This window comes from Lissotriton vulgaris, chromosome 9, assembly GCF_964263255.1.
Source record: "Lissotriton vulgaris chromosome 9, aLisVul1.2, whole genome shotgun sequence".
In the NCBI taxonomy this organism is placed as follows: domain Eukaryota; kingdom Metazoa; phylum Chordata; class Amphibia; order Caudata; family Salamandridae; genus Lissotriton; species Lissotriton vulgaris.
In genome coordinates, this window is record NC_141697.1 from 263,533,550 (window position 1) to 263,547,693 (window position 14,144).

General features: G+C 46.0%; 1 protein-coding gene across 4 annotated transcripts in view; it reads left to right on the plus strand.

Moving 5' to 3' along the window:
• FLVCR2 (FLVCR choline and putative heme transporter 2) overlaps window positions 1-14,144 on the plus strand; it is a 505,902-nt gene that overhangs the window by 286,987 nt on the left and 204,771 nt on the right. For all 4 annotated transcript variants that reach the window (XM_086937519.1, XM_086937521.1, XM_086937520.1 and 1 more), the window contains exon 6: window positions 12,261-12,364. In XM_086937519.1, coding sequence (XP_086793645.1) covers window positions 12,261-12,364 — 104 coding nt within the window. The remainder of the gene's footprint in view (window positions 1-12,260; window positions 12,365-14,144) is intronic.

Here is a 14,144-nt window from a genome sequence, read left to right on the forward strand (position 1 = left end):
GGACTGACCACGGAGGAGACACTGCATTTGCCTCTCAAAGCATGGCGAGATCCAGCAGAGGGGCTGTTGCAAAGGTAGTAAGTTAAGTCCAAAAAAAAGTACAAAGTCTCTCTGCAAAAAGCAAATCAAAGTAGAAAAGACATCAAAGGTGATCATTCTTCTAAATACCTGCTTCGCTTATGGTTTGTTGCATGATGACAACCCACCTATGAGTGGTCAAACTAAAGAATAATAAACTGTGGCCTTTTCTAACTCCAGCTGAGCGTCTTCGCCAAGTTGCTTAAGATAGAACGGAAGAGTGACTTAAGTGTCTTTGTAAGTTTAAATGGGGAGATGCAGTAAATGTTAAGGAGCAAACTCTGCGAGGATTTGATGTTGAGGCCACAGCACTTGACCGCATGCACTCTGTATCGTCACAAGTGTAAATTCTGTTTCCACCTTTAAAGTCTGGTTCATTGAGGCTACGCAAATCCGGGGCCATTGCATTTTCTCCTGTAATTATGCCACACTTCTCACATATTCTGTAAAGTACTGCTTACTTTCTAAATTTAGTCAAAAGGCAGTTTCTCGCTCAACTTCCCCTCTCACTGCTGCGTCCTTACCGCCTGAGGTGGAAGAACAATGCATGTTTGCTTCCTCCATGTGCACATTGTTTTTGGTGTAGGTGCCAAGATGCGAGAATAGGAACCCCATGTACCCAGGCAGTTTTCGCCAAGACTTTCAAACAGCGCGCACAGTTAACCGATTGATCACTACTAAGCCCTTGGTACTGGATCAAAGCCAGGGAGGTCTTCTGAGGTGTACAAAGCTAGTCCATAAACATCACGTATTCAAAGCTTTGCAGAGAAAGAGGCAGCATCCATGCATGTAAGTTTTCATGTATCCTCTCATCTGCCAAGAGCTGGGGTAGCCATGGTATGTGTGTACCTATCCTCACTAGCACCGCCTGCTGTGTTCAGAATCAACTGTGTGCGTGTGTGCTTCCTGCTATGCTACTGTTCACGACAGCATCTCATGCTGGAAGGGGCAGAAAGCTGCACCCTCCTGTGGGAGAGGCTGGTGGCAGGAGAGGTGAGCTCTTTTAGGAGTGTTTTCTTCAGCACAATGTGCCCCATGTGCTGAAACGATAGAAAAATCAATGGTTGATGGGTAAGACTAAAGAGCCTTGGGATGGGTCAAGGCGGAAATAGCCACAAAATCGCATGGGCAGGCTGGTGGTCCAGAAGAGGGGATATACACTAAATGGGGTGGTTACCTTGAGCACCTAGAATCTATAACAAATGAAAGGTCACTATGTACTCAGGCTTGAAGGTGGCCAGCCCCTGGTACCTTAGATCCAGATCATATGAGATGTGCGAAGGGTGACCTCTCTTAAATGTACAAATTATATGTTTGATGTCTGTTATGCCAACTATGATGTTTAGATCTGTTAGCGTCCTTCCAACTCAAATGATGGTGACTCTGTACCGCTGCCCAGATGTCCATGCAATTGACTGAATACTGTAGTGCGACCGTCCGAAGCAATGAAATTAAATTGGATTTATTGAGCACACTAAACCAAAGGGTATCAAGGCACTGAGCCAAGTGTGAAACGGGTGGCCATTGGAGGAAGTGGGGGCAAAAAAAACCTACAGAAAACAAGAGAACTAAAGTCAAAGTGTAGATGAAAGAGCCTACCCTGAAAGCTAACTGCTGCTGCAAGATGAGAACAACCAAGTTTTAAGATGTTTTCCAAAAGAAGAAAGGAATTGATTTTTGTAATGTTATTAGGGAGGGTGTTCCAGTCTTGGCAACAGAAAAGGATCGACCGCCCCAACTGGCCTTTCGAATTCTCGGAACAATCACCTTCTACTGGATGCTGATCTCAGATGTCTACTAGGCATGTACCACCCAGGGACGCAACTAGACACGAACTAGAGGGGCGGGGGTAGATAGGGCAGGAGTGGGAGGGGGGCTAAGACACCCAGCCAGGGCCGGCTTGGACGACAGTCTTTTTAGTGCTCTCCTCCCCCATATCCTCCTTCTCCATGCATTCCCTCACTACCACTCTCCAGCAGTGCAGCTCATCTCTCCATAGCCTCTCTCTGAAGTAAATTTCATTTTTTTATAGTGGTACTCATAATTCACTCCCATGGAGTTCTCTGATCTGCATGGTGCACATTCTTTGCAGCAGGTACATTAACCCTCCATACTACTGTACGGTGAGCTAGAACTGCAACTAAACAAAAATTCTGATTTCTCACAAGTAGGAAAATGAATCACCAGAGTTATCTTGATATTTTTATTGTTGCCTGAAAACTACCTGATGGACTGGGAAGTTCATATGCTTTTAAACCAAACATTATTTTTAAACACAGCGCCCCCCCACCAAAGTAAACACCTGGTGCGGCTGCACCAGTCACACCGCCCTAAAGCCAGTCCTGCTCCCAGCAATGGGGCAGGACAAGTGTTTCCAGAAATGGGGTGAGAGCTAACCTCATACCCATTATATGAGGAAAAAGATCTATGTAAGTGGTGGGGTGTGATACTTCCCCCAAATTAAAGCAAGCAAAACAAGATAACAGATTTTTTGTAGATGATTTAAGGGAGAGAAGACTTCTCCCCAGAGAATTTTAAAAAACATTTGGGATCAAGTTTGCTAAAATGCCGCAGACACTTATGGCTGCTCAGTACAGAATGAGTACTAAGCCTTATTAAATCAGTAAAATCAGGATTTCCCTTGGACCCTTGTCCACCTAAAATCATACATCAGGTACCGAAAATTATCAGTGTCTACCTGGCAGAATTATCAATGAGATAATTAACTCGGGACATTTTCCTGCAGAACGGAAGAAAGCTTCCATTCTTCCCCTTCTAAAAAAAATCCAACCTCAGTGTGCAAGCGCCCAGCAGTTCTAGGCCTATATCTGTTCCCTTTAGCAGCCAGAATTTTAGAAAAAGCACTGAATCTGGAACTTGCTACTCTCATTGATGCCAAAAAGCTTCTAGACACCCCGCAATTTGGATTTAGAGTTGCTCATGGTACTGGATCTGCTCCGATTGTCGATGCCAAAGAGTTGAGATCCACATTGTAGAGTGGGGGGGGGTGGGGCAAGACCGCCCTAATCCTGTTGGATCTCAGCGACATTCGATAAGGTCAGTCTTAACTTACTGATTGACCGGCATTTTAATGTTGCCATCAAGGGTTCAGCTCTTAATCTTCTTAAATCTTTTTTGTCAGATAGGGAACAATTTGTAGCCATGAGTTGATTCAGTTCTGATGTGTTCTATCTGCCATGTGGGTTCTCTCGTGGCTCCTCCGTGAACCCAACTCTTTTCAATCTGTATGTTACCCCACTGGCCAGGCTCATTAAATCCTTTGGTTATACAGTCGTCTCATACAGTTAGTGGTATCTGTTTTCAGCAATGCAGAGGAGACCGCGACTAGATTTAACAACTGCATGAGACAGACAATTGGATGAAAACCAATTGTGTTGAACTGAACTCTGGGAAAACTGAGTTCCTTCTCCCACGTAACAACACCTCTTTTTGGACACCTAGTTGGCCACAAGAGTTGGGCTCACTGCCCAGTCCTGTGAAAAAAGTTAGAAATCTGTGGATTAGTTTCAACAATAGACTGACCTTCGGAGATCAGGTCAATTATGTAGCCTCCTCAGTTATCTTTACTTTGAAAATCAACAGGAAGGTGTGTTGCTTCATTCCAATGGACCATCAGAAAACTCGAGTAACTGCACTTGCCCTATCCAAATTGGACTATTGTAAAGCTCTCTTCCTGAAGGCTCAACAAAGATTTCTTCATAAACTGCAAATACTTCAGAAAGCCTCGGCATGTCTTCTTCTGGGAATTCCCAAAGACCAATTGGCTTTTCCGGCTTTGGTCAAATTGGCACACTGTTTTGCCTTCAAGGCCTTACACAGTTCTGGCCCTGAATATTTGAGAAACAAATGTACCTGGTACCTCCACCTAGAAAGCTCAGATCCTCCATGGCCAAATATGTGATCGTCCCCAAGTTCAAATGAGTCTCCTGGGGAGGCAGAAGCTTTATCTTGGGAACTGCCAAGCAGTGGAACTCTCTCCCGATGCAGTTGAAAGAAAGTGCAAATAGCCTTTCTTTCAGGAAGTGCCTTAAAACCTGGCTTTTCAGTAATCAAAGCTCTTAAGTTTATCCTGGACAGATGCACTGCCAAGATGCCGCCTAACATTCAAGCTCTCTACAAATTTATAAATCAAATCATTCATGAAATATTCCAGTATTTTTTATTGTGCACCAGGGAAGCCTGGCCTTCCTCGGGGTAGAACTAATATTTTTTAAATGTCTTAAGTCCGACATTATGTCCACTATACCAAGGTCATATTTTTTTCATGGGTGAGCCCCTTATGCCAAGGAGTGCATTCAATGTGACAGTGCAGGAAATTTACCATGGATGCTTCAGCCACAGCCATGAGTACCTCTAAAATTTCCCTCCGGTATGCAAGGGTCAGCATTTTGTCATTGACCCCCCCCCCCCCCCCGGTAAAATGAGTACAGAAAATCTTATGACCACAACTACCTTATATATCGGTTCCAACATTTTTCTATGGATCCACCCCATATGATAAGAATTACGTGCAACATGTCGGGGCCTTCGGCCAAGTGTGATGGAGCGTGCTCTGTGTCCCTGCCGCTGGGTATTACTGGGCTACCTGCCTTTTTAGTTAGACAGTTTGAGACTCCACTTCCAATGATGCTGTCTTAATAAAACATGTCAGGGCCTGCAGTTTTATTTACAACAAGGGGTGGTGAAGGACAGAGTCTCTGAATTAAGCAGAAAGCTCTCACCCAGTCAAGAGATCAGGGCTAGATCCAACACCGTTTTTTAGCTCACTGCACCATCCCAGTTTCAGAACCCGGCTGTATGCAAATTAGTCTGTTCCTGTCCCAGTGCATGATGGGAACAGGGCAAACCAAACTACAAAAGCCAATTCTTACACTGGGAAGGAAACAAGCTCCCGGGGACCGGTTTCTGGCATTACAGCCGTCTTCGGCCCGGTTTGCTTGAATCCTGATGGTGCAATGAGCAAGGGTCTCACATCTGAGAATACCCTTCCACGCTTAGGGTGGACAAAAATATTTACAACAAGGGGTGGTGAAGGACAGAGTCTCTGAATTAAGCAGAAAGCTCTCACCCAGTCAAGAGATCAGGGCTAGATCCAACACCGTTTTTTAGCTCACTGCACCATCCCAGTTTCAGAACCCGGCTGTATGCAAATTAGTCTGTTCCTGTCCCAGTGCATGATGGGAACAGGGCAAACCAAACTACAAAAGCCAATTCTTACACTGGGAAGGAAACAAGCTCCCGGGGACCGGTTTCTGGCATTACAGCCGTCTTCGGCCCGGTTTGCTTGAATCCTGATGGTGCAATGAGCAAGGGTCTCACATCTGAGAATACCCTTCCACGCTTAGGGTGGACAAAAATATTTACAACAAGGGGTGGTGAAGGACAGAGTCTCTGAATTAAGCAGAAAGCTCTCACCCAGTCAAGAGATCAGGGCTAGATCCAACACCGTTTTTTAGCTCACTGCACCATCCCAGTTTCAGAACCCGGCTGTATGCAAATTAGTCTGTTCCTGTCCCAGTGCATGATGGGAACAGGGCAAACCAAACTACAAAAGCCAATTCTTACACTGGGAAGGAAACAAGCTCCCGGGGACCGGTTTCTGGCATTACAGCCGTCTTCGGCCCGGTTTGCTTGAATCCTGATGGTGCAATGAGCAAGGGTCTCACATCTGAGAATACCCTTCCACGCTTAGGGTGGACAAAAATATTTACAACAAGGGGTGGTGAAGGACAGAGTCTCTGAATTAAGCAGAAAGCTCTCACCCAGTCAAGAGATCAGGGCTAGATCCAACACCGTTTTTTAGCTCACTGCACCATCCCAGTTTCAGAACCCGGCTGTATGCAAATTAGTCTGTTCCTGTCCCAGTGCATGATGGGAACAGGGCAAACCAAACTACAAAAGCCAATTCTTACACTGGGAAGGAAACAAGCTCCCGGGGACCGGTTTCTGGCATTACAGCCGTCTTCGGCCCGGTTTGCTTGAATCCTGATGGTGCAATGAGCAAGGGTCTCACATCTGAGAATACCCTTCCACGCTTAGGGTGGACAAAAATATTTACAACAAGGGGTGGTGAAGGACAGAGTCTCTGAATTAAGCAGAAAGCTCTCACCCAGTCAAGAGATCAGGGCTAGATCCAACACCGTTTTTTAGCTCACTGCACCATCCCAGTTTCAGAACCCGGCTGTATGCAAATTAGTCTGTTCCTGTCCCAGTGCATGATGGGAACAGGGCAAACCAAACTACAAAAGCCAATTCTTACACTGGGAAGGAAACAAGCTCCCGGGGACCGGTTTCTGGCATTACAGCCGTCTTCGGCCCGGTTTGCTTGAATCCTGATGGTGCAATGAGCAAGGGTCTCACATCTGAGAATACCCTTCCACGCTTAGGGTGGACAAAAATATTTACAACAAGGGGTGGTGAAGGACAGAGTCTCTGAATTAAGCAGAAAGCTCTCACCCAGTCAAGAGATCAGGGCTAGATCCAACACCGTTTTTTAGCTCACTGCACCATCCCAGTTTCAGAACCCGGCTGTATGCAAATTAGTCTGTTCCTGTCCCAGTGCATGATGGGAACAGGGCAAACCAAACTACAAAAGCCAATTCTTACACTGGGAAGGAAACAAGCTCCCGGGGACCGGTTTCTGGCATTACAGCCGTCTTCGGCCCGGTTTGCTTGAATCCTGATGGTGCAATGAGCGAGGGTCTCACATCTGAGAATACCCTTCCACGCTTAGGGTGGACAAAAATATTTACAACAAGGGGTGGTGAAGGACAGAGTCTCTGAATTAAGCAGAAAGCTCTCACCCAGTCAAGAGATCAGGGCTAGATCCAACACCGTTTTTTAGCTCACTGCACCATCCCAGTTTCAGAACCCGGCTGTATGCAAATTAGTCTGTTCCTGTCCCAGTGCATGATGGGAACAGGGCAAACCAAACTACAAAAGCCAATTCTTACACTGGGAAGGAAACAAGCTCCCGGGGACCGGTTTCTGGCATTACAGCCGTCTTCGGCCCGGTTTGCTTGAATCCTGATGGTGCAATGAGCAAGGGTCTCACATCTGAGAATACCCTTCCACGCTTAGGGTGGACAAAAATATTTACAACAAGGGGTGGTGAAGGACAGAGTCTCTGAATTAAGCAGAAAGCTCTCACCCAGTCAAGAGATCAGGGCTAGATCCAACACCGTTTTTTAGCTCACTGCACCATCCCAGTTTCAGAACCCGGCTGTATGCAAATTAGTCTGTTCCTGTCCCAGTGCATGATGGGAACAGGGCAAACCAAACTACAAAAGCCAATTCTTACACTGGGAAGGAAACAAGCTCCCGGGGACCGGTTTCTGGCATTCTGAAATGCCAGAAACCGGTCCCCGGTAGCTTGTCTCCTTTCTGGTGAAGAATTGGCTTGGTAGTTTAGTCTGCCCTGTTCCCATGATGCACTGGGCCAGGGACAGACTGATTTGCATATAGCCAGGTTCTGAGCTGGGATGGGGCAGTGAGATAAATAATGGTGATGGATCAAGCCCTGATCTTTGGACTGGGTAAGAGTGGTCTGTTTAACTCAGACACTCTGTTCATCACCACCCCCTTTTTGTAAATCGTTTTTGGCCACTATAGGTGTGGCAGGGTATGCTCAGACATGAGTCCCTTTCTCACTGCTCCATCAGGATTCAAGCAAGCCGGGCCGAAGAAGGCTGAAATGCCAGAAACCGGTCCCCGGTAGCTTGTCTCCTTTCTGGTGAAGAATTGGCTTGGTAGTTTAGTCTGCCCTGTTCCCATGATGCACTGGGCCAGGGACAGACTGATTTGCATATAGCCAGGTTCTGAGCTGGGATGGGGCAGTGAGATAAATAATGGTGATGGATCAAGCCCTGATCTTTGGACTGGGTATGAGTGGTCTGTTTAACTCAGACACTCTGTTCATCACCACCCCCTTTTTGTAAATCGTTTAGGGCCTGCAGTTTGCCATAGGTAACAACTACCATCCATATTCTATCAGTGCCCTTGTCCACAAGGAAATAATAACCTCCAGTATGCCAGACCAGCAGCACACTTGCACACATACACTGACATACACATTCTCTCAAACACACATTCTCACTATATCTCTTGCACTCATTCACTCACACACACTACCACTCACACTTTCATTGGTCAATCTGCTTTTATTGTGTTAGAAAAGCTTGCCCTCCTGCTTCTGTTATACCTGCCTTGCAGTTAAGCTTAAAAAAACATATTCTCTATACACTATTCATAACTAATAACATATTGCCTCTTCAATGTTTGTTACAAGTATGATGTGAATAAAAAGTACACTTCCCTAAAATAGATGTACGGGCTTATTTTTGGTTTTACGTGTCGCTCAAGCAGTTACAGTATTAGAAATGAACTAATCCATGTCTTAAGATGTAATACTATAGCATCCAACTGATGTAATGAAATGCTTGACTTCTTCAGCAACCATGGATTTTATCTAGTAATACTTTACATTTTTGGGTTCTTAAGACTCATTTTACAATGTAAAAAACTACAAGTCCCGGTATAAAGTATTGTGGTAAATGGAAGGCCAGGAAGGGCTACAGGTGTCTCCCAATCCACAATCTATCACCATACCCCAGAGCCTCAGCCCTATTCTCCCTCCTCGCACCATCCCCCATTCTCATTCCACTCTCCCCTCTTGCACCAGCCCCGTTGTTGCAGATGGATTTTAGTAGACATCTATTACTACAAAAAGAGCAAGAATTCCATGGGTGGCTTTATAGAAATGTGTATATTCATGAGAGTTGTGTATTTTGTGTATGTGCAGAGAAAGAGGTATGCTCATGTAAGTGCTGGGTGATAGTGAATAGTGTGAGTGTAGGGTGAAAAATGTGCCTGTGTGTGTAGGGTGAGCAACATGAATTTTTACCTCTTGTTGCCCAAAGTGCCCGGCGAGTGTATTTTTACCACTACCTGCTTATTATGCTTGGCTACTGTATTTTTTCTCTATGCTGCACTGTCTACACACCTATTGTATTATTAACCTTGCTACACAGTCTTCCTGGCTAGTGTGTTTTTACCTCCTGCTGCACATTCTGCCTGGCTAATGTATATGTATAATTTGCAGTGCATTCTTCCTGGTTATTGTATATTGCCATTTGCTGCCTATTCCGCCTGGCTAGTGTAATTGTACCCCTTGCTGGACATCCTGCCTGGTTAGTGCATAGCTTCCATTTTCTGAACATTCAGCCTGGTTAGTGTAGGTTTACCTCCTGATGCACATCCTGTCTATCTAGTGTATATCTATAATTTGCTGCACATTCTGCTTGGCTAGTGTAATTATACCTCTTGCTGCACAGTCTGTCTCGCTAGTGTATTTTTACTTCCTGCTGCACATTCTGCCTGGCTAGTGTATTTTTACTTTCCGCTGCACATTCTGCCTGGCTAGTGTATATCTACCTTGTGCTGCACGTTCTTCCTGGCTAGTATATATTTGACAATTGCTGTATACATGGCCTACGTATTTTCTTGCCTATGTTCCCTGGTTGTGCTCGCTTTTCTTGCCTCTCTTCCCTGGTTGTGATCGTTTTTTCTTGCCTCTCTACCCTGGTTGTGATCGTTTTTTCTTGCCTCTCTTCCCTGGTTGTGATCGTTTTTTCTTGCCTCTGCCCCCTGGTTGTGCTTGCTTTTCTTGCCTCTGTTCACTGGTTGTGCTCGCTTTTCTTGCCTCAGTTCCCTGGGGCGTTACTGGGCAGAGGTGGCCGTGTGATGAGGGGCAGTGGGTGCCAAGGGCACGGACGCCAGCTCATCGGCTGACCAGTGTCTCTGTGTGGCTCTGTGTGTCTGTGGCTCTGTGTGTGTGTGTGTGTGTGTGTGTGTGGCTCTGTGTGTGTGTGGCTCTGTGTGTGTGTGTGGCTCTGTGTGTGTGTGTGTGTGGCTCTGTGTGTGTGTGTGTGTGGCTCTGTGTGTGTGTGTGTGGCTCTGTGTGTGTGTGTGTGGCTCTGTGTGTGTGTGTGGCTCTGTGTGTGGCTCTGTGTGTGTGTGTGTGGCTCTGTGTGTGTGGCTCTGTGTGTGTGTGTGTGTGGCTCTGTGTGTGTGTGTGTGTGGCTCTGTGTGTGTGTGTGGCTCTGTGTGTGTGGCTCTGTGTGTGTGTGTGGCTCTGTGTGTGTGTTGCTGTGTGTGTGTGTGTGGGGGGGGCTCTGTGTGTGGGGGGCTCTGTCTGCTAATACACTCTACTACTCTCTAATGCTCACCTATTGCCATTGTAAATGACAATACCATTTATTTATGTTTACAATAAAAAACAAAAAATGAAAAGAATGCCATTTGCCAATAGCTCTAACTTTATCAAAGACGAGACCATTGCATTGTAAATGCTTGTTATTTTGCTGGCAGCTAATGTTCACTTTTAACAGTACCTCCTCCAAGTGAAATCCCAGCTCCCCTCCCCCCCACCTCCCTCCTTCACCACCACCACCACCACCACCACCCAGAAACTCACCCCATAATAAGTTAATAAATGCCAGACCAGGCAGGACTCTGCTCACCAGAAGGTTTTGCAGAGAGGGTGGATTGCACCAGCTTAGAAGCCACCACAATATCCTCAGAGCCCCCTCTCTATTTTGGCAACCGGTACGAGGCTGGAAAATCTACATTTCACACTCAGCCCGTATCCAGAATTATGTATTGTGACTTTTTTGCCAGTTTCCCTTTAAATAAACCATTTTAAGTGGAACTCCTCGAAACCCCCCCAGAGACTCGGCAAACAGCTTAAGCCTTGAAACCCTCTGATTTTGTCCGCCTGCTCTGTTCTCATATAAATGATGTATGTCATCATCAGATTCCATCTTTACTAACTGAATTGATTCGATGGGTAAAAATGAATCTGTGTCAATCATCCAAACAGAAATCCATACTAATATAATAAAGAGAGAGACCAAACCTTTGAGGCGGGTAAGCTCCGGAACAACAGCGCCAACCGGAGCACCGCATGTAGCATTGGAAAGGTGAGGCAAAGCAGATAGACATAGGCTATATACCGGTGCAACATATACGTTGGAGGGGACAAAGCACGTTGTGTGACAAAGTAGTCCGTTGGAAGTAGCACCGGCTCTGAGGTGGTCGTGTGCGTACGTTTGGAGCGTGTGAATAGCGTTCTATCGCGGCAGCTGAGTACGCTGTCGGGTGACGTTTGGAGCGTGTGAACAGCGTTCAATCGCGGCGGCTGAGTACTCCGTCGGGTGACGTAGACGCGGCGCGTGGCGTCTCAGTGCATCACGCTGTGTTGTGGATGCAGAGCCCGGGCACGATGTGTACGGCAGGACGGCAAGAGGCACATATCGCTGGGGCAGACTGTGAGGCCAGAACTTCAGAGCAGGTACACACGGGTCAGCGCCTGCACATATCGCTGGGGCGCATTCTGATTGCACACATGTCTGTCATACCCGGACAACGTCGGGACAGGCCGCTAGTTTTGTATAAAGGTAATTCGATTTAATTTGCACATAATTGCAGTGCACTAGTTCTGAAAATAACTCCTGGTTCGAGGAATATACACAGTATGAAGATTACTAACCATCGAACTGACTTTTCCAGATTTCTAAACCGGGAGAAAATGTATATGACAACACAGAATGTTTAGCTCTTCTGTTCCTCTAGTGGAAATGTTGTGCTCGTTTTGTGTATTTTTTTTATTACATTTTTTACTTTTATTCTTCACTTATCCAAATTTATATGACGATGCAGAATATATTTAGCTCCTCTGTTCCTCTAGTGGAAATGTTGTGCTCATTATGTGTATCTTTTTTTTTTTTTGTATTCACTTGTTCGGGTGTCAGCATGCTCATCTTTACACATAGATGCTGTTTCCAGCATGTGTCCCAATGAGCCGGATTTATGTGGATATCTTGAAAAGGGTATACAACCGTTCACTCAGTCGCACTGAAATAATATATTGTGGATAACTAAACTTCTAGAGGTTGAGAAGTATATTTAAAAATTCCATCTGCTGTATGAAAACCTGAAGCATGCAAATGGGCGATTTTGATTCCCCCCGCAGGTGAGTTTGGATTGCAGGAGGTGACATGTCTAGAAGTAGGGTTCAAGTGCCAGATGTGGAGTACTCTCATTGCACTCGTGCGTCTGCGCTATTCACTGGTTTCACGGCTCCTGTTGTTATTTCCCCACAGGGCGAGGAGGTGAATGCCGGCAGGATCGGTCTGACAATCACTGTGTCTGGGATGGTTGGTGCTCTGCTCTGTGGATTCTGGCTGGATAAATCCAAAACGTACAAGTAAGTGACAAACTATTGCTCTTCGTTCACCAATCCTGGATTTTCCTTACTGGTTCAGCTCCAGTAATACTCAACTCCCCAGGGTTCCTTCCAGCACCCAAGCCCCTGTTGCTCGAGAACACCACATTTCATACCGGCACCGACCACAGAAAGTTAAAGTGGTTGCACCTGTGTGCCATTGGTAAAGGCAAGAGAAACTTGCTAAAATCATCATGCCATTCCCTGCTCAACACCTTTTAGGACATTGTCCAGCAATGCGAGCTGCCTACTCCGAAGTACAGCATGTGTTCTTATCTCCAGCCACTGAATTTAATTGCATGTAAACCTAGACACAGCAGAATACTTATGGCCAATTTGTAGAGTAAAGCAAAAAAAGAAATAAACGTCCAATGTACTCTGGGTTGCACCAAGCTCCACCTGGCTAATCTGCAGGATTATATGTTCACCCTACTATAGTAGTGGTCTTTGGTGCCTGGAGATCAAATGGAACGTGAGCTTCCACTGCCTTTCCTTTGCCATAAGGCCAGTGCTGTTTGTTTTGAGCCACAGACACTTTCAGACCCTAAGCTTCTCTTTTTATGGATTACAGGAAATTAGACACTCTTGTTAGGCATACCCAAGCTCATGTGGGTGCCTTTCAAGGCCACTCTCCGTGCTGCTGCAAGGTTAATATCTAGAACCGGAAATTTAACTTTATCACGGTGATCCTGCTCTCTCTAAAATAGTTGCTGATTGAAGCCAGGAGGATATGAAAGCTGATGAGGATTGAAAATAAAGTACTTTCCCCTGTGACTTCCAAATATCCTGACAAGAAGCTATCTACCTTCATAGGGAACTTTCTTACTTTGGAGCTCAGAAACGACCCTTCTTTAAAGCCTTATCTTCAAGAAGAAAAAAGTACACTTAAATGAGCTTGCTCAAGATCTGCACTCAAAGTATGGAACTCCACCTCCCTCCCTGCAAACATGCAATTAGATGCAACCCCTCAGCGAACCATTCAAAAACGAGCAGAAAGATCTCCTATTGCAATATTACTATTAACTGATTGTATTGACAAAGATGAAGTGTATCTACCCAAAGTAGTCAAGTCAAGTCAAGTAGAAATTTATATAGCGCACTATATACCCAGAGGGTCTCAAGGCGCTTGAGGAAGGGGGAGAATTACTTATCGAATATCCAGGTTTTAAGCTGTTTTCTGAAGGCTAGGTGGTTTTGAGTAAGGCGGAGGTGGATGGGAAGGGAGTTCCAGGTTTTTGCCGCTAAGTAGGAGAAGGATCTTCCCCCCATGGTGGTTTTGTGGATGCGCGGAACAGCGGCGAGGGCTTGGTTGGACGAACGCAGCTGGCGGGTGGGGGTGTAGAAGGATAGTCGAGTGTTGAGGCATTCGGGTCCAAGTTCGTAGAGGGCTTTGTGTGCGTGAGTGAGGAGACGGAACGTTATCCTCTTATTGACGGGGAGCCAGTGAAGGTCTTTCAGGTGACGGGAAATGTGGTCTTTGCGAGGGATGTCTAGTATGAGTCTGGCTGAAGCGTTTTGGATGCGTTGGAGTTTTTTCTGAAGTTTTGCGGTGGTACCGGCGTACAGGGTGTTTCTGTAGTCCATTCGGCTTGTGATCAGTGCGTGGGTGACCGTTTTTCTAGTTTCGGTGGGGATCCAGCGAAATGTTTTTTGGAGCATGCGTAGGATGTTGAAGCATGATGATGAAACGGCGTTGACTTGTCTGGTCATCGAGAGTGAGGAGTCCAGGATGACGCCCAAGTTCCGTGCGTGGTCCGTCGGG